General features: G+C 33.2%; 2 protein-coding genes across 4 annotated transcripts; both read left to right on the top strand.

The window, feature by feature from the left end:
- Positions 1 to 354: 354 nt before the first annotated feature.
- On the top strand, positions 355 to 3,921 carry LOC114189927 (heavy metal-associated isoprenylated plant protein 30-like). 3 transcript variants are annotated; one of them, XM_028078654.1, is made up of 4 exons: positions 355 to 722; positions 1,521 to 1,603; positions 2,281 to 2,356; positions 3,382 to 3,921. In XM_028078654.1, the coding sequence occupies exons 1-4, from the start codon at positions 602 to 604 to the stop codon at positions 3,702 to 3,704; spliced, it is 603 nt and encodes a 200-aa protein (XP_027934455.1). In that variant the 5' UTR covers positions 355 to 601; the 3' UTR covers positions 3,705 to 3,921. The 3 variants fall into 3 exon arrangements, with proteins under 3 accessions (XP_027934455.1, XP_027934456.1, XP_027934457.1); XM_028078656.1 differs by having other exon boundaries at positions 572 to 722; positions 1,546 to 1,603; XM_028078655.1 differs by lacking the exon at positions 1,521 to 1,603.
- Positions 3,922 to 9,393: 5,472 nt separating this feature from the next.
- LOC114191123 (type II inositol polyphosphate 5-phosphatase 15-like) lies at positions 9,394 to 21,605 on the top strand. The gene is made up of 11 exons (XM_028080306.1): positions 9,394 to 10,359; positions 11,844 to 12,096; positions 12,767 to 13,553; positions 15,818 to 15,942; positions 16,299 to 16,383; positions 16,988 to 17,153; positions 17,256 to 17,296; positions 17,391 to 17,643; positions 18,351 to 18,474; positions 19,405 to 19,765; positions 20,854 to 21,605. Exons 1-11 carry the CDS (start codon positions 9,636 to 9,638, stop codon positions 21,211 to 21,213), a joined length of 3,279 nt encoding a protein of 1,092 aa, XP_027936107.1. The 5' UTR covers positions 9,394 to 9,635; the 3' UTR covers positions 21,214 to 21,605.
- Positions 21,606 to 21,762: the final 157 nt, after the last annotated feature.

The following is a 21,762-nucleotide window of genomic DNA, read 5'->3' as shown; positions in this document are numbered from 1 at the left end:
GGGAGAATGTTATATTTTATATAATTTTATTATATAAAATTATTATTCTCTATGATGTTATTATTATGGATTAACATTAATCAATAAATTAAGTTATTTGTTAATTTTAATTATATTGTACATAATTAATTATTGTATGGGTAATATATATAATTTTGGGTTTTCTGATTAACCATCCGTAATTGGTTGAATTGTATGGTCTATAATGGGCTTGAATACCCATTAGTCAGTTTTAATATAATAACAACGTAAGACACTCTTACATTTTAAACTGTTTATCTAAAAAAAATAAGTAGCATCTCATACTACGTGTCTTCATTGTATCTTATATATTTTATTCCTATGGCATTATGGCATTGTTTCCACTAAGTCGCAGCTGTGGGCGGCTTCCGAGTGCGGCGTGAGGTTTTGGAACTTGAAAGATCTGTACGCGTCGTGGTGCGGCGTTGGAGAAGAAGGCGAAGTTGCGAGGAGAGGCGACGAGGAGAGTGCGCCGTTTTGGGAATCGGTGTGGTGTTCGCCGACGCTGTGTTTGGTTGCGGATGAGGGGAACAGGTTGGTGTGGAGTGGACACAGGGATGGGAAAATTAGGTGCTGGGAGATGGATGATGAGAATTTGGAGGATAACAATAACTGCTGCGATTGGAGCAATAGGTTTAAGGAAAATTTGTCTTGGCAGGCTCACCGTGGCCCTGTTCTTTCCCTCACCTTCACCTCTTATGGTAATCCTTCCTTCTTCACTCTTAATTTTACTATTTTACTGTTCAACCTCTTTAGTTGGATTAGGATAATCTTTAGTTGATATCCTGTACCCCTAGATTATTATTATTATTTTTTTAATTTACAATCTAATGCTTTAAAATATAATTTTAAATATATATATACACGTAGTCCCCCTAATTTAGGAAAAATGAAATGGAAATAATCTTATATTACAGGTATTTTATGATAAGAACCGCTAGTATTTTGTTTGTATTACAAAGTGAAATCTTTAATTATAATTCAGTATAGAGATTTCTTTGATGAAATTATAAGACTAAAAAAACCAATTTTAGGCCTGGTACAAAAACAATCCTGGACCTAATTTGAAGAATTAAAACATAACTCTTAAAAATAATTTTAAAGAATTGAAATTAAATATAATAGTTTAAATTTAAAGTCAAGAGTTTGACGGACGTGTATTTTCAGTTAGCCAGCGATGCAGTTAGAAATATTCTTTACATCATTTTTAAACTATTGTAAAATTAATCATGTGTAGCAAATTATGACTGAACGGCAATGTAGATGCGTAGTAGACTGTTATACTCCACTAAGTAGCTTCAACTTGATTACAGAATATTATCATTTTTAAGACATGTAAATGCCCAAGAGGAATATATTCCTTCCATAGTTTGGTTTTTCTTCCTTAGTTGTTCTTCTTTTCTTTCTTTTATCTACCATGGCTTCCTTGCTAGATAAAGCTTTTCGCTTTGATATCTCTTCATTTATATATCGCTTTTTCATCTATCACCACCCTCAAGATCATCATCATCATCATCGTCACAGAAAAGACGTTCGTAGAAACTTCAACATGCCAAAGAAGGGTCGACCACTTTCCTTACAGGTTCACTTTCAACATTAATTACTTTGTTTTTTGATTTTGCAAATGATGTTTCATGTTAAATGTTTCGATCTTTCTCATCGATCGTTTTTCTTCTTTTCTGGACATGATCAAAGGATGTTATCGGATAAATATAATGAAAAAGTGGTGAAACTGAAGGATTTTTTTTCATCTGGGTGTTCAATATTATTAAGTTTAATCACAATTTGGTTGCAAAAATTAATCTTTCATCGGAACAATAGAAAGCGATATGCATGTCATACATGAACATCTCCTTTTGATTAAAAAAGTTGAAGGTGAAGAAAACAAGAGAGTAAGAATATAATTTATTACACGACAAGTTAAATGATCTTGTCAGACACGAAGTAAAAGAATGAAAAAAGTGACTTTTTAGATTAGTACATGTGAGAATATATGAAAATAACCATAAGAAAGTTTGTTCCTATACTAGTTTTTTTTTTTTTTTCTTGAACTTGTCCAGACAATGTTTTGATTACCTTGCTTTAAAAGTTGTAACTGATAATTCGTTAACAAAATAGCTATTCAAATTCATTTATTTACTTGAATTTTAGAGAAATTTAGGTTTATGAAAGAATCAGAATATGAAGTATGAGCAATATAGTTAGGGAAAAAGTGAGATGCAAACTGAAATTGACATGTGAGATACGTATTTTTTTCAGACTGTTGAGCTAAAAGTAAGGATGTGCTGCACTGGCTGCGAGAGAGTTGTTAAAAACGCCATTTACAAGCTTAAAGGTACGTCTTTTAATTAATTTTCAAATATAGTGTTAGAATTGAGTTTGAAGCTTGACTCAAACCTACAAAACTGACTTGTAAGGTTTGCACTCCATTATATATTATCAAATTGTCTTATTTATAATTGATGTAGGACTTCCACATATAAAGAAATGATAAAATGAAAAAAAAATGAAAAGTTACTTAAAAGATGTAATCTCAAGTTGTACAAGAAATATCTTCAAAAATTAGTTGTCAAAAAATAATTTTTCAATTTTAAAAGTTGTTCGGAATTTTAGATTGTGTATTTTTTAAGAAAAATTAAAGAAAGAATTAGTTTTTAAATCAATTAAGAGAGTTAAACATATGGGTTATAAAAATGAAAAAATAGGATTTTTCGATATAAGCTATCAAATTGTTAATTCATTTTATAAAAATCCTAAATTTGACTTTTTTTTGTGGTAATATAAATGAAAATATATATACTGTGCCTTTTTCCCTCTGCAATCTCCTTCATATACCTCAAACATATTCTATTCGTGGCTCAAATGGACTAAGGAAAAATGATAGGAACATTCGGACAGGACAAAAATATATTTTTGGAATCTAATTCAAATTCTCCATTACTTAATTCATACACAAAACACACACGTACACACACATCCATCTCTCTCTATGATTACTATTAAGATAATTAATGTTAAAGACATGTGAATTAATAGTAGCTTTTTATTAAATTATGACATTAACATTCGTAATAATATTAGTGTGTTTTTTAACAGCATAGTATAGTATTAGTGTATACGCTTATATATTCACTAAAAAAATAAACCAAATGAATTATTATTTGATGAATTAGTTAAATAAAAATGAACTTAGCAATGGTTTTACTTTATTTTATTTTGGAATTTGTATGTTAATTTGTCATCTTTATGGGAGAGGAAAACATAGACAAACGATTGCAAAAATGTTGTTTTAAGATAACAAAGAGAAGCTACGAATATATGATGAAACATTGTTGTTTTAAAATATGATTTTCCCTACAGGGATTGATTCGGTGGAGGTTGACTTGAAGATGGAAAAGGTAACTGTTGGTGGATATGTTGATCGGAACAAGGTGCTGAAGGCTGTGAGGAGGGCAGGGAAGAGAGCAGAGTTCTGGCCATACCCTAATCCACCACTTTACTTCACCACTGCTGACCATTACTTCAAAGACACCACCCATGAGTTCAAAGAAAGCTATAACTACTACAGACATGGCTACAACCTCCCACAAAAACATGGCACCATTCATGTCTCTCACCGTGGAGATGACAACGTTAGCAACATGTTCAACGATGACAATGTCAATGCTTGCTCTGTCATGTAATTATATACACAAGTGTGTGTTAATATCTACTCGCGTGTTAGAAATCCTATCGTGAGTTTGAGTTTCGCGTCAGATAAAAATGAAAAAGTGAAGTACGGTATAAGAATGAAGTCGTGATTAATCACCAAAAACATTCATCACACTTCATATGTAAATTTTCAGAAACTGCTATGTATATAATATGATATGTATGTGTGAAACATAGTTTGTGTTTTTATGAATAATGTAGATTCGAAAAAAAAAATATAAAATATGAAATGATATTATGGTTTATTTGTTAATTTTATTAATTAATATCACTTTGAAATAAAATTGAATAGCTATAAAATCCTCATTTGTGTTGGCATTGGTCATATTTTTAATCATTAAATTAGAAAATAAAATAAATTTTTACTGATGTACTTAATAATTTACAACATTAATTGCTATTTAAAATAAAAAATATTTTGAATATTAAGTTTATACGTATTTCTAAAATTGTTACTATTTAAAAAATATTTTTACTTTTATAAGTACGCATAGATTTATGAATTATTTTAAATTTGACCACGTATTCTATAAATTTATTATGTTTAATTGTCGTTTTCCTCAAAACATATTTTTAAGCAACAAAGTTTTAAAATGTAAAAAAAGCTTATATAGTATTAATAAATTAAAAATATTAAAATTTAAAACATGGAATAAATATCAGATGTAATTTTTTTATTGAAGACTATAGTTATTGTAAAAAAAATACACTATTGCTAATATATATATATATATATATATATATATATATATATATATATATATATATATATATATATATATATCGAATCAAGTTGTGATGTATATGTTAATTAACACGAGTGCGTATATAGCAAAAGTCTCTCGAGGCACATACATCAATAAACCTAAATAATTTTCAGGACCTGTTCATTTGTTTTCTTTTTCCCTTTTTTACACACTTAATATGTTATAATTGTAAAAAAAATGGGATTTTTCTTTTTTACAATAATATGAAAGAGACACTCACATTTTAGTACTTTTGTCTTATAGTAATGCCGAGACATTTTTAAATATAGTCACTACTCTGAACTCATCATTCTTTTGCCAATTCATAACATTTTTAAGAGAATGTCTCATTTCGAATATTATTAAAATGACAAATTTGTAAGTTTTCTTTTTATCAATTATAAATCGTAATATCTTGTGTATACAAAAAGTATAAAAGTTATCATTCTTAATTCTTTATTATAAATCATTCACCTATAGGATATTTGAGAGATAGTTCACCTGAACGATATTCTTTCACTTAAAAGAAGTAAAGTTAAGGGACTTATTTATACTCAAACTATATATAATTACTGGAACGAAAAAGTTAATAATACTATACCTCATTAACCTGATCTAACACTGCCCAATCACCCAGGCCCGAGGTAGCTGACTCTAACATCAAGATATGCCTCTATATATGCATCTCCTTCTGCTTACACTAATAAGGGTGATAAGGAAATATCACTCACCAACATAGGCTCAAATTGGTGATTTAAAGAGGCATGCAAGCATGAAAAGGACACCTGCAAGACGAAACAAATTGAGGAGTGGATAAAGACAGAAAACTTAACTTATATGATTTAAGAAAGTTTAAAATACTCCCTTCGTCCATGTTTTTGTTGAAAAATCTCAAATAGGTCCTAAGATTTTTTTTAGTCTTAATTAGGTTCATATTTTTGAAAATATGTAATAATTAGGCCCATTCTGTTAGTATAGAGTTAATGATGTTAAGAATATGCCACGTGTCAGCTTCTCATTTTTTTGAATTTTTTAATTTTTTTAATTTTTTTTTAATTTTTTTTAATTTTTTTTTGAAAATTATTCATGCCACGTGTCACATTAATATTGTGCCACGTGTCAAGTCAGTAAGGTGACACGTGTCAAGTCATTGTTTGAATCTCAATTTGGTCCATATATTTGTTATTTTAATTATATTTCAGTTATTTTTTTTTTAATTTTCAATTTCATCATTTCCAAATTGAGATCAAATTTAACTTTTATATAAATTTTATAATGATATTTTTATTAAACATTTTAATAATATTAAGTTTATTTTATATTTTGTTTTAAAATTTTAAAATATTTATTTTAACTTGTTACAAAATTGTTTTAAATAATTTATATACAAATGTTAGAGTTGGTTTAAAATTAACAATTTTATAAATTTAAATATAAAATTTTAAAATAATTTTGTAAAAAGTTAAAATAAATATATTTAAAAAATTTTAAAAAAATGGACTGAAATGTAATAAAAATAACAAATATATGGACCAAATTGAGATTCAAACAATGATTTGACGTGTGTCACCTTACTGACTTGACACGTGGCACAATACTGACGTGACACGTGGCATGAATAATTTTCAAAAAAAAAAAATTCAAAAAATTAAAAAAAATTAAAAAAAAATTAAAAAATTTTAAAAAAAAAATCAAAAAAATGTGGAGCTGACACGTGGCACATTTTTAACACCGTTAACTCTATACTAACGGAATGAGCCTAATTGTTACACATTTTCAAAAATATGGACCTAATTGAGACTAAAAAAAATCTTAGGACCTATTTGAGATTTTTCAACAAAAACATGGACTAAATGAGTATTTTAACCATTTAAGAAATTGATGGGTCCAAATCGAAGAATTTGTCGCAATAATGACTCTTACCTTGTGTTTGGATAGAGCATTTCAACAATATTCAAAAATTGAAATGTTTTGCATTTGAATTGCTTATAATTAAATTTCCTTCATTTTCTAAATAACTTATTTGGATAAAGAGATTAAAATACCTTACATTTCAATTTCTTGTTTGGAAAAAACAATTGAATTTCTTGTGAGATAAATATTTATTTTAGGCTTAATTATGTTTTGAGTTCATAATAAATTTGAAAACGAATTTGACGACCCAGATGGACCCAGCTGACCCACCCGACTACCCAACCAAATTGGTCTGACCCAGACGAGTCGGGCCAGACAAAAAACCCAAACAGGATGGGTCGACCTGATGAACCAGACAAGCCTGACGACCCATACCTACCGATCATGCCTGTCAAGTTTATCAACCTGGCACGACACGACCCGACCTAACTCCGCCCGTTTGGGTCATTGGCCCGGCTTGGCCCCACTAGGTCGTCAAATCAACTCAACCCATCTGGGTTGTCGGGGCCGTTTGTGTCATCGGGCACACCCGACAAGTTTGTGTCGATGGGCTGACCCGACTTGGCAAGGTCGTCGGACCGGTTGGGCCTGACTAGGTCATCGGGTCAGTTAGGCTTGTCGGGTCAACGGGTCGATCAAGTCATTGGGCCTGCCCGACACCTCTAGGTCATATGGCCCGCCAAACTCGTGTGGGTCATCGGACCCACTGACTCGTCTTGGTTGTTTGGTCAGTTCAGCCCGTCTCTGTCTTCGAGCCCACCCGACTCATCTAGGTCGTCAATCCCATTTGGATCATCGGACCCGCTGACACATTTATGTCGTCGGGCCAACTTGGTTTGTCTGGGTCGTTGGGTTAGCTCGACACATCTTAGTCGTCAGGCCCGCCCGGATGGTGTGGGTTGTCAAGCTTGTTTGAGTTGTCAAGCCCGCCCGACCCGTATGTGTCATCAGGTTACCCGATTCGTCTAGGTCATTGGGCCCGCCCAACCCGTCTGGGTTGTTGGACCTGCTCGACCCGTTTGTGTCGTCAAGTCAGTCTGATCCGTCTAGATCGTATGGCCAGCCCAACCTGTCATGGTTGTGAGGTTGAGTGAGAAGAATTTCAAATTTCACCTTTTTTGAAAGTATTTGAATTTCTTCTAATTTAACTAATTAAAATACTTAAAAAAATGTATGCATTTTAAATGTTTTTTAATTTCTCTATCCAAACAAAGCATTTCATTACAAAGAATTTCAAATTCTTCAAATAAATGAACCACCCTCTTGAATTGCCTCATCCAAACACACCCTTAACATCTCACATATTTAATCAGACAAATAAATAAAGACAATTCCTAAATAAAAGTTAGAATACTTTTTATATATATATATATATATATATTTTAAAATAATTATAACAACACTATTTATACTATAAACTTTACCAACTCGTGACGTCTAACTGAATTGAAAATTACAAGATTTTAACTTTCAAATGATTGTCCAATAAATATTTTACTATAAGTAACCATTCAATCAAAACAAATACATACTAAAAATATATCTTAAAATCAACCTTAACTAAAACAAGCAATCCCTCAACTAAAACAATTTTTTTTCATTCTCAATCTCATTCAAGCCAACTCGAAAAGCACACTTACCCATATCAATTTAAATAATTATAATTTCATAGTTTAAGCGCTCAAACATTTCAACTCATATTCAAATAATATATTATTTTATTTTTCTTTATATACATCTAGATTTTTAAGCTAAATTTAATTCACAGTTTTCACTGCATTTATTCTAAAATTAAAATGAAATTAAGTAGTTTAAAATAAAGTTATTTACCTCTAAATACTATATTTTATCAATATATCTTTTAGAAGATGGGAAGGAATTAAAAAAAGTTTTTACTTATCTAAAAGACTTGATTTAAAAACCAAACATATCAACAAAATTATAAACTTGCACAACTTCCCTTTTTAAAGTTAAATTTGACATGCAGATAAATAAGGTTCACTTGCAAAGAAAATTAAAAACAAAGAACTCGTAACTTAAAAAACATTTATTTTATGTTAAGTTTTAACGGAATAGATTTAATATATTATCTAATTTTGTAGATAATAATTTTAAAACTAACAATAATAGACAGCCATTTTAGAACTTTAGAGAGAAATTAAAATATTAAAATTTTTCATTTTTTGGATAAACAAAAATAAACTAGTTATTAGTTTTATAATATATAGTTTTATAACTTAAAATAATAAAATATTCGTTCTCCATTCATTTTAAATTTTTTAAAATTTTCATTTCTACTTATTAAAAATTGATCCTTAAAATAAAATATGTTATAGTTAAATTGAAATTGTAATAATATATATGAACGTCTAACAACTTTACACGGAAAATAAAAAAAAGCAAATGACTACTATTTTAAGTTATTTTTTAAATATCGAAATTTAAATTTACCAATTCTTCTATCCGACATATTACTGATTTTTACGTCGGTTGCTTAATTAATTTAGCACTATTGGACCGGTGACTTTAACTCACTATAGAAACATAAAAAAACAAAAATAACTTTTTGCAAGTGAAATAGCTAAACTAATTACAAACTATAAGATAAATACTAAGTTAGTAATTTAATGTATACTTTTTTATCCTATCTATTGTTTCTCGATCAATACATTACATCAAACAAATGAAAGAGGATAATAGATAGAACAATCCAGACAACAAATAATTCTACGACATTTTATCACGTCCCAACTATAAAAGGACACGCACATATATTTTCTATTATAAAAAGGGCAAAAAGTAATTTAATATTTTTATATTTTATATACACGAGAGACATAATTAAAATAAAAAATAATTAAAACAAAGAGGAGCGCATATATTATATTTCTTGAAATCATTCCAACGAATCGATTAAAAATAAAATATGAAATGGTAGTTATAAGATATCCAAATTTGGATTTAATAATTAGCAGTAAAAATAATAAAAAAGAAATGGAAGGAAAGAATAGGGTTGATCGTTGGAACAGAGGTGAGGTGTCTCAGCTGGAATTTGTTTGGTGTGTGTCCCTGAACTCCCACTTCCTTCTTAAATTTCTCTCTCATCCAATCCAGCTTCAAAGTCAAACACAAATCGCAATTAACATCGCACACCAAATTCTCTCACAAGTTCCACAAGTTCACACATGCTAGATTTTCTCCAACTGTTTCCATCGTCGACGACGTGCAATTGATTCCAATTCAATGGATTCATCATCAACGCTACGCCAAAACGACGTCGATTCCTTCGACCGTGAAACTTCATCAGGATATTTGCACTCTTCATCTTCCGATGACGACGCGTCGCCTTCTAACTCCATCCAATCCACCAACCGTCGACTCGACTACATGCTTCAGTTTCTTGACCGCAAGCTATCGGCTGAACACCGACGCGCCTCCGGCTCACGCGCCGCGTCGTTGCCGGAGTTCGTTGCGAAGGGAGGTGGCGCCGGCATATTCCGCCTCCCTGCGCGCGGGGCGGTGCATCCGGCGCGGCCGCCGAGCCTCGAATTGCGGCCGCACCCGCTGCGGGAGACGCAGATTGGGCGGTTCCTGAGGAGCATTGTTTCCACTGAGTCGCAGCTGTGGGCGGCTTCCGAGTGCGGCGTGAGGTTTTGGAACTTTAAAGATCTGTACGCGTCGTGGTGCGGCGTTGGAGAAGAAGGAGAAGCTGCGAGGAGAGGCGACGAGGAGAGTGCGCCGTTTCAGGAATCGGTGTGGTGTTCGCCGACGCTGTGTTTGGTTGCGGATGAGGGGAACAGATTGGTGTGGAGTGGACACAGGGATGGGAAAATTAGGTGCTGGGAGATGGATGATGAGAATTTGGAGGATAACAATAACTGCTGCGATTGGAGCAATAGGTTTAAGGAAAATTTGTCTTGGCAGGCTCACCGTGGCCCTGTTCTTTCCCTCACCTTCACCTCTTATGGTAATCCTTCCTTCTTCACTCTTAATTTTACTATTTTACTGTTCAACCTCTTTAGTTGGATTAGGATAATCTTTAGTTGATATCCTGTACCCCTAGATTATTATTATTTTTTTTTAATTTACAATCTAATGCTTTAAAATAGAATTTTAAATATATATATATATATATATACGTAGTCCCTCAAATTTAGGAAAATGAATGAAATGGAAATAATCATATATTACAGGTATTTTATGATAAGAACTGCTAGTATTTTGTTTGTATTACAAAGTGAAATCTTTAATTATATTCAGTATAGAGATTTCTTTGATGAAATTATAAGACTAAAAAAACCAATTTTAGGCCTGGTACAAAAACAATCCTAGGCCCTATTTGAAGAATTATAACATAACTCTTAAAAGTGATTTTAAAGAATTGAAATTAAAAATAATAGTTTAAATTTAAAGTCAAGAGTTTGACGGACGTGTATTTTCAGTTAGCCAGCGATGAAGTTAGAAATCTTCTTTACATCATTTTTAAACTATTGTAAAATTAATCATGTGTAGCAAATTATGACTGAACGGCAATGTAGATGCGTAGAAGACTTTTATAGTGTTAGTGTATGGTATGTTTGCTCTAAAGTTAAAGTTGTTTAGTAACTCTTTCACTTTGTATATTTGTTTACCTCTGAAAGCTGATAATGTTGTATTTTTCATTTTGTCCTTATTTTCAGTTAGTTTTAAAATCTTTAGAAACTTGTCATCAATGAAAAAGAAATAATAACAGAGGTCATCTTAAGAAGTGAAAAACAAGTTTAACATAAATTGATATTCATTTCATCCCTTAATCTGTCTGTTATTCTCTTAAATGGGCAGATAAAAGGAAATAGAGGAAGTGGTTTTTAATCTTAAAATTTCCTGGGTAGTGTATTTTTTGATCTTCAGATTTAAAATAAAGGAGTAAGGAGGGGAAAAGTAGAAGTCTAAAGCTTCTAAAACTAGTTTTTACTTATTTTTATTAGTTTATTTAAAGTTCATGAAGTTTTCTTTATTGAGAAAAACTACCTTTTTAAAAGTTTCTTTTAAAGTGAAAGTTATGTCCAAAATAAGTTTAATCGAATGCCACCTAGGATTTTGATTATAAGCTGTTTTTGTTTTGACTCTTGAGCATTTGGAAGAACTTTTGCTAAACTTCTTTGGTCTTGTTTTTTGGTGTAAGCACTTGAAAATGGAAGGTATTTGGTGGAAGTTTACAAAATATCTTTGTTTTAAGTTTTTTCATTTTTGCATTGAAGTTCTTCGAGTACTAATGGTATAGGCTCTAACGTTATAAGCTCTTTCTGAATAAGTGACTAATTAAATTGTTCACTAAAAAATGTACTAAAATGTTAATCCAAGATTCTAAACTCTCCGTGGAACCTGATGTTTGTTGATTGATTCACGTGCTTGTTGTGAATGTTATACATTATTCTCTCTCCTTTTTTTTTCTTCATTTTGTTATTCCAGGGGATCTGTGGTCGGGTTCAGAAGGAGGAGGTATAAAAATATGGCCTTGGGAGGCTGTTGAAAAATCTATTCATCTAACAAAGGAGGAAAGGCACAGCGCTGTTATATTTGTAGAGAGGTCCTATATTGACTTAAGGAGCCAACTATCTACAAATGGCTTCAGTAACATGCTGACTTCAGATGTAAAGTACTTAGTATCTGATAATTCGAGAGCAAAGGTGTGGAGTGCTGGTTATTTTTCATTTGCTTTGTGGTGAGATTTTCTCCTAAGCTCTCAAGGTGTTTGCTTGTATTGAACATTAGAATGGGTAAATTATTTTTTGTTTAAGCATTCACCTGTATTTGATTATTTTAAGATTTTTTCCTTTCTCGTGCTCACAACTTCATTAAAAAGATAGTAAATATAGTTTTTTAGTGTATTATTATTATATTCACGAAGAGATCTCGGCCTTTTTAATTTGTGGACAGATATTCCTTTAAACTTGTAAGTTGTATGAACTGGCTTCAATTGCTAATAACAATTCATTGGTTCTATGACATAAATCCTTATAAAATAAACATATCTAACAACTCTAGTCAGGTTATATATTTGCAAGTTTATGGTAAGTCATCCTGAATCCTGTATATCCTGTTTTGTTCTGACTTCTCTCTTGACAGTAATCTTTGTGATGGGATGTCTAAAGAAATCATAACTAGACTAAGACTACATGCTTGGTTCTGTGCATGCTAACATAACATGTATCATTAGAAGCAACTTTTAGTTGCTTTTACATTAAAGTTAATGTGAATTGTAGAGGAAGTGGGATCTGTGATGTTACCGAAGTTGCACTTCATTGTCACATGAACTTTCCCTTTTCATTTTGCATTAGCCGTGCTTCTCTTTCTCTACATATTAATCTAAGCTACTTCTTGTTAATTTATAGGGATGCTCGCACAAGGGAGCTACTGAAAGTTTTCAATTCAGATGGACAAATTGAAAATCGGTTGGATTTGTCCTCGATTCAAGATTTTTCAGTGGAGCTTGTTTCAAGGAAAGACAAAACACAAAGTTCCATGGGGTTCTTTCAGCGTTCACGTAATGCCATAATGGGGGCAGCTGATGCTGTTCGTCGAGTTGCAGCAAAGGGAGGCTTTGGGGATGATAATAGAAGAACTGAAGCATTAGTGATGACAATAGATGGAATGATTTGGACAGGGTGTACAAGTGGCTTACTGGTGCAATGGGATGGAAATGGCAATCGCATTCAAGATTTTCTTTACCATTCATCTGCCGTTCAGTGTTTTTCTACCTTTGGCATGCAAATTTGGGTAGGTTATGTGTCTGGAACTATCCAGGTATTGGACCTCAAGGGTAATCTGATTGGGGGATGGGTGGCTCATGGCAGTCCAATTGTAAAAATGACAGTTGGTGCTGGTTATATATTTGCATTGGCTAACCATGGTGGTGTACGAGGATGGAACATCACCTCCCCTGGGCCTGTTGATAGTATATTGCGTTCAGAATTAGGTGGCAAAGAATTTTTATACACTAAAATAGAAAATATAAAAATACTGAGTGGCACTTGGAATGTTGGACAAGGAAAAGCATCTCAAGATTCCCTTTCTTCATGGCTGGGTTCTGTGGCCTCAGATGTTAGTCTTGTTGTTGTTGGGTTGCAAGAGGTTGAAATGGGTGCTGGATTTCTTGCAATGTCTGCTGCTAAAGAAACTGTAAGTCATCATTTTCTCTAATATTACTAGAAAATCAGTACTATAAAATATTACTATTTAGAAAAATAGTAGTGTAAGCAAAGTAGTTGCTGTGTGATTTATGTTTAGTTGTTTTTTCTTTTTCTTTAGGCTTGACTTCTATACATTTGAATTTGCAAAAAACTTGTGGATATTAGGTTGGCATTTAGAGCCGATAACTTAGATGCACGTATCTTGTTACTGCTTTGACTAATTGACATGAATGGAGTGCGATAGGTACAGCCGTAGAACAATAGAGAAAACAAGGGAATAAAAGTATATTGTATATTTCCAAATTCAACAATGAAGACAGACCCAAAACCAGAGAGCAATCTCTCTGTTCCCAAAAGTCCCTAAGCCCAAAAAATCCCCCCCTCTGAAATTCCCCCCTCCTCCAACTGTATTCCTTCTCTCCTCTAATGACGGTATCCACACTCTGTCACACCTGCCACGGCTGCCCTTTTTTTTTTTATTACCGAATCATGGATGTGTGCTATGGGTCCCTAAATGATGGGTTTCCACTTCTTTCTCATAAACCTGGTGGATTTCCTATTTTGCCCTTCTACTCTTTTTCCTTCATTTGTATCAGAGTGTAATGCAATGAATTGCTGTGGAAACTATTGGATTTAAGAAAGTGAAATGACTGTAATTTAATGAGTTACAAGTTTGAAATACCCGTTGATATTTCCTTTTTAACTTTTTTGTATGGTTAGGAAGAAAATGGTGATCTGTGTCATGCCTTCAATTGGTTTAATGACTGTAATACCATTGTTCTGTAAAAAAAATTCTTTAAAGCTTTATAGTTTATAAAATTGTAGTTACTGCCATAATCGCAGTTCGAGAAAGACTGACCTTTATTTCATTACCTTTTCTTTAAACATTTTATGCCAATTGGCTTACCTTCATCATACAATCTTCATATTTTCAAGTTTGAGCACATCAATGAGTCCTACATGTCCTTTGAGACAACTCAAGTACAAGATGAGCATGTTCATTAGAAAAACTGGCCAATAGAAATAGAGCAGTGGGACGAAGGAATTGGGTTGAAAAAGAGTTGTAGTTACTGCCATAATTGCAGTTTGAGAAAGACTTTCATTTCCTTACCTTTTCTTTAAACATTTTATGTCATACAATCTTCATATTTTCAATTTTGAGGACATCGATAAGTCCAACATGTCCTTTGAGACAACTCAAGTACAAGATCAACATGTTCATTATAAAACCTGGCCAAAATCTGGCAACAGAAACAGAGTAATGGGAGGGAGGGAGGCGTGTGTAAAAAAAAAACAAGTTTGTCTGAGTTGCAATGGCAGGTTATTGTGTAGCAGGAGTAATATATGCAGTGATTTAGAAAGGAGGAAGGCAGAAAGCAACTCCCAGGGCGTGGCATTATATAGTAATTTGGAAATTATGATTTTTCTGGTGCTTTAGAAATTAAGAATTTTTTTTTTAATTCTTATTCTAGGGGGGAATTAATAGTCTATACTTATTTATGTAGACTGCTGAGTCAACACTTGGTCAGAGTGAGCTAGCCAACTGCCACTCTGTTATGACAGTTGAAGTTAGTCGAGAGCTTAGATATAGCTTTAAGCCCAATCTGTTCTTCCATGTAAATAACTGAGCTCAATAGCTCTCTATGTGTAAATCAATTCATATTTAGAGTTTAATAAAATTAAACATCCCTTTTTTTCTCAGCCCCTCTGAATTCTTTAAAATAAGGATGAAGTGCTTGTGGGCCATTTATCTTCTGGTAAAAATTTCATGAAACTATGCAATGATATCACTGCAGCCGAAACCTCCTTGGCCATGAACATCATCCATTGCTGCAAATGATTCTTCCCAATTATTAATCCTGTATCCATTCATCCAATTGTCATTCTGTGCTACTTCATTCTATAATCCGTCCAGTTGATCTTGAGTCCTTGATATTGCATATGTCAATAAGAAGTAGCGAGGGATTTCTTGGATTGATCTATTGTAATATAGCGACACATCAAAATGATTAAGAATGTCTCGTGTTGAGTCTTTGTTCCTATTAGCACATGGACTACTGAAAATCATTATAGACACTGTTGTTCAATGGATATTTTCTGGATGCTTGGATTATTCATGTGTCATTGTCAACATTCTGTTGTGACAATTGTCATGTATTTACACACACTTAAATATATTGTACAATTAATGGTTTTGCCTACTTTTTCTTCCTCATAACCCTCCTCTGCCCTCAATCTTTCACAAACATATAGGTAGGATTGGAGGGAAGTTCTGTTGGGCAGTGGTGGCTGGACATGATAGACAAAACATTAGATGAAGGTTCAACATTTGAACGTATTGGATCCAGACAACTTGCAGGCTTGGTCATTGCTGTGTGGTGAGTATCTTTGAGTAGGAATACATGTGAGCTGTTGAAGCTTTAATATGTCAGAGATAATGATTATTTGTTTTGTTAGTCAATAGGATATGCGTTAAATTTTAGCAATTTGAATTTGTAATGGTCTGTTAAATGGCTTGTTATGTCAGATTATTGTGGGTTTTCCTTCCTACTTGTTATGAATGCTATTCATGATTGAAAGATATAGATATCTATCACTTAAGGTTGGGTTCCTAATTGTATCGTGAACGGAAATATCAATTATTTTCTTCAATTTGAATTCATGAGAAGCCATTGTTATATAAATTCTTCCTTGCTGCTTTCTTCACCAATGGTATTGAAATTTTCTTCCTCAGGGTTAAAACCAGCATTAGATTTCATGTTGGGGATGTTGAAGTGGCAGCAGTTCCATGTGGATTCGGACGTGCTATTGGCAATAAGGTGGGCCTGTACCATCTACTCTGCTGTTTTTCTTTGCATATTATTTTTTTTGCTAATAAAGGGTGTATTAAGATGGGGCTGTTGGTCATGATCATAGATCTCATAATTGTCAGCTTTTGTTTCATTCAACAGACTAACATTGATAATTAAATGTCTGGCTATTGCCTATATCACTAGATTGATTACTAGATTTTATGGTATGTTGCAATTCCAAGTAAAAGCAGAGAGAAGCCAAGTTTCCGTTCTACAAGTACTGCAATGCAAGCCAATGACATAATTTTCTTGTGTGGTCTGCAAGTAACATATCATATATCCATTAAAACTTTATCGCTAGTTGTGTCTACTAAAGCAATAAACCAGTAAAGTGTAGTTGGTGTCTTTGGCTTGAATTTAGTCATTTAATTCAATACACGTACAGACATATAAAGCAAATAGATCTGCAAGTCTTAATGGTTTTATCATGGTTGTGACCCCCAACAATGCCACACCATGGCTGTGCAATTCGCAAGACTATCACACTGTATGATATGTGTTGTGTGCAAAGATATATTTTTGTTTCTGTTCATGTTATTCTAACCATTGACATAGGAGATATTTTTTCCAGGGAGCTGTTGGTTTGAGGATCAGAGTGTATGATCGGATAATGTGCTTTGTTAATTGTCACTTCGCAGCACATTTAGATGCAGTTGGTCGTCGTAATGCAGATTTTGATCATGTATACCGAACAATGTCCTTCAGTCGACCAACAAACGTCTTAAATAATACAGCTGGTACTATTCTGTGCCTATTCCTTATTTTCGCACTTGCCTTGTCCATGTATTTATTTTGGCCTGTTTATAGATCTGGCTTGCCATTGGTCCTTTCTGTTGCAGCTGGCACGTCATCTTCTGTTCCAATGTTTCGCGGTGCAAATGTATGTACATGCTGTCCACTTATTCATCTAAGTAATGCTTTATGATGCACTCAGATAGTTGGATGAGGTATTGATTCTTGAGATTGGTTTCCAGTCCACAGAAGGGATGCCCGAGTTATCTGAGGCAGACATGGTTGTATTTCTTGGAGATTTTAATTATAGACTTGATGACATTTCATATGATGAAGCGAGAGATTTTGTTTCTCAAAGATGTTTTGACTGGCTTAGAGAAAGGGATCAACTTCGAGCTGAAATGGAAGCTGGGAATGTCTTCCAAGGAATGCGTGAAGCAATTATAACATTTCCTCCTACATACAAGTTTGAACGGCACCAAGCTGGCTTGGCAGGTTGGTCGCCTGCCCAAAAAAAAACACACACACACACACAATGGTAAAAAGTGAGATGGAAGATGTGGGTTGGGCCACTACACCTCTAATCATTTATGCAAAATGCAAATCATGCAGTTCCAAGTACGAATTTTATTTGTAGACCCATAACATGCTTAGGATATAGTACATGTGTGAGGGGAAAGGAAAAAAGTAATCCAGATTTATACGAAGTCAAGATTCCAATCACACCTCATAAGTAGTGATTTCCATCACCTCTCTGCACAGGATGACTTTGTATGAATTGTAAAAATTGTAGAACAGATAGGGCAGAGGAAAAGAGGGATACAGAGGCTCTGAATAATAGATTTGAATTTTTCTTCTTTTTTTAACTTCTAGAGGCTTGCTCACTATAGTATTAGTGTAATGCGAGTGAGGTAGGTAGGAGAAGTTCACACAGTTGACTGGATAAACTAAGTGACAATCTCCCTTTGAATATATTTTATTAGGTTAAGGGTGCAGTACAGTGAAATATAGAGTACGTCAGGATTCTCAACAACCTAATGCTAATAGTTGACACAATCAGGAACTCTTAAGAATTAGATATCGTAAAGTGAATAACCTCAAACTACAACTTTTGCTGCTTTTATTTACTATAACTGTCATCAGTATTGCTTAGAATTTTTTTGAGGGTATGACTTCAGACTATATGACCTATTTTCTTGAAGGGTATGATTCTGGTGAAAAGAAACGAATCCCTGCCTGGTGTGACAGAATTTTGTATCGTGACAGCTGCACATCTTTGGTGGCTGAATGCAGTTTAGAGTGCCCCGTTGTCACCTCAGTATTACAGTGAGTGCTCTGGCTAATACTTTTTTTTTTTTTCCATTTGGGTATATAGATTATAACACCAGGCCAGAAGGACTATGCAGTCTCTAATCCTATATAAAATAGGGGACTTTTTATTATGAGACATGCGGGGAGTCAATATTGAATTATAGATTTGTGAAAGGAAAATGCTAGATAGCTAAAAGTAATTTTGCTTGAGTGAGTTGGCATCATTTATTGACTTAAATGACTACCACCCATTATTTTGGTTGTACTTCACTGTATTTTTCTTGTGACTAAAGCATATTTATGCTATATTCTTTTATAATTAAATCTCTAATCCATACTCCAAACAGGTTGTAATTTACCCCTATGTTTAAGGGAAAGTGCAATGTATAGAATGTAAATATTCTAACCACATCTTGTAATAGAATAAAATCTCTATTTTTATAAAACTGAGAGACAGAACAACAGCAAAGTGGTTATTTCGGTGGAGTTTAGTCCCACATCAACGAAGTTTGCTTTACAAGCTTCATGATTTTATCATATAAATTGTATTTCTCACTCTAAGAAGTCAGAAAAACAATATCAATCAGTATTTTTCAGATTTACATTTTCTTTGTTTTTATCTGTAGTCTTTTATTACGGCAGGTAATTAGGATATTGGTTGATTCTTGAAATCATTGATATGTGCACATAATCCATCCTCTACATAGTAAACACATGGATTCAAATCTGTCTCTGATTTCCACCTTCCTCAAAATTGTACTACAGAGACTAAATTGAAATATTTTCACATTTGGGACCCAATTGAAATATAGTGCCAAAATATATTTTAACCTTTTCTGATTGTATAGTATCTCTGTCTAAAATAAATTTAAAAAGCTTTAACGGAAATACTGTCTTTTGCTTCCAATTTTTCTTTTTTAATCAATGCCATCTCACCTTCACTAGGTATGAAGCTTGCATGGATGTCACCGATAGTGACCACAAGCCTGTCCGCTGCATATTTTCTACTGATATTGCTCGAGTGGATGAATCCATCCGCAGACAGGAGTTTGGAGAGATTCTTCAATCAAATGAGAAAATTAAATTTCTTCTTAAAGAATTATGCAAGATTCCTGAAACTATCATTAGTACAAACAACATAATTCTTCAAAACCAGGACACATTAATTTTACGAATTACAAATAAATGTGGAGAAGGCAATGCTTTGTTTGAAATAATTTGTGAAGGTCAGTCTACTGTTACAGAAGATCAGAAGGCTACTGACCATCAGTTGAGGGGTTCATTTGGTTTCCCAAGGTGGCTTGAGGTGATATTCTTTATTTATTTTTTGTTGTACAGTATTTATGGTTATAGAAAGAACTTGAAACTACAGACATTTGAAAGGAGGAAACTAGAAAATAATATTTACTTCTAGTTTGATGATGAAAAAATGGATGAAAGTTCTCTTTTATATACTTTATTGCTTCTATAAAGATTAAATAGGAACTAATGACAATAATTATACTCTATAACATTCTCCCTCAATCAAGTTGGTATATGAATATCAATCATTCCTGGTAAGATCTTGAAACTGCTTTGTAGGAAGTGGTTTGGTTGATACAGTAGCCATCTAGAGTTGTAAAGGGATGTCCATTGTATCTATAAAGCCATTGTCTTATTTTTCTTTAATGAATTGGCAGAAGTGTCAATCTTTTTCTTTATATGCTCTGTCCTTTCATGTTGAACTGGTATGGGACCATATATCACAAAATAGTCTCTACACTTGCTCTTGCAACTAGATTTTGCTTTTTACTCCTACAAGTCATTAAATTTCCACTTAAAAGCATGAAATATCCTAGGATCTCCTCTCAGCAATTGAACATGTAGCATATGTATATATTCCCATCCTTATTCTTAGTAAGCCTAATTCATCCACACAACTAGTTTGTAAGGTGACTTTACATCCACTTATATATTATTATTTGACCATATTTCCAATTGATGAGGAGTTTCCAACATATTTCCTCACGTCTTAAGTGTAACACTAGATATTTGTAAATAGTTTAATAGTGGATGATATGATAGATTCAACAAACATTGCTATAGGTTAAATACTAATACCATCTTAGTAATGCTTTTCGAAAGTTGATTTCATTTTTTTTTCTAGAAATGCTTTGCTATCACTGTGGTTTATAGGATTCACCACAGCTGAGCTGTTGCAGCTGCATCCTGTGATGTGGTCTGCAATTTAAATTCTTTAGAGAGAACCAAAATCACCCCCTTGGAAAAAAATGTTTACTCCTGGGACCAAATTCTGTATGTGGATCAACACTATACATTTCTTCTTGCTTCAGGTAGGACATCTCTCGTTTGCAATGCCCCATAATATAATTACTTAAACATTTGATGATTCAGGTGATTCCTGCAACTGGCATAATAAAACCAGATCACATTGTTGAAGTATCAGTGCACCATGAGGAATTTCAGACTCTGGAGGAGTTTGTTGATGGTGTTGTACAAAATTCTTGGTGTGAAGACTCCAGAGACAAAGAAGCTATTTTGGTTGTTAAGGTGTATGGCAATTACACTATCCAGCCAAGAAAACACCGAGTCCGTGTTCACCACTGTTATTCATCCAAGAAAAAACCTATGATTGGCTCTCAACCAGACGGCTCCAGGAATATCCAAGGAACTGTATTGCGCCGATCTGATTTCCAACCATTCAGCAGTTCCTATGATGTGGTTGACCAGCTACAGAAATTGCATGGCCCTTAAAGCAGCAGTTAATGTGAGTATTTTAGTTTTTTGCATGTCATGTACTATGGTAGGCAGCTTTTGTGGTCCGACTTCTATTCATGGAGCTGATTGAACTGTACAGAAAGCAAATGCAAGCAAAAGTAGCAAAACAGCTTTTACTATATCCATTATTTAATTTATTTGGAAACGAGTCCAATTTATTGTGTAAATGATTATGTGCCATATCAACCAACAAAAGCTGCACAGTTGATAGGGAAAATGCAGTGACCTGTTGATATTGAGTGTGTCGTTTGGATGATGATTTCTCCCACCAACAAATACTTTTTACTTCTATTATCTCACTATTTTCCTGGAATTTTGTATAATGGAAGTCCATTTTGTTAATTGACTTCCTGTTGTATTTTACCTCAGTCTCTCTTCTTCTTTTTTTGCTTAATACTACATGTTCAAGCAGGGTTTTTGTTGAAGTTTTCTCTGAATTTTATATTTTGCAATATATTACAAGTTAAAATCTAAACCGTCAAATGAAATAGTTGAGCTACAAATGTAAGCGAAATAGCCCTCAAA

Source organism: Vigna unguiculata, chromosome 7, assembly GCF_004118075.2.
Source record: "Vigna unguiculata cultivar IT97K-499-35 chromosome 7, ASM411807v1, whole genome shotgun sequence".
Lineage (NCBI taxonomy): Eukaryota > Viridiplantae > Streptophyta > Magnoliopsida > Fabales > Fabaceae > Vigna > Vigna unguiculata.
Note: the sequence above shows the minus strand (reverse complement) of the source record. Positions and strands in the feature narration are given on the sequence as shown.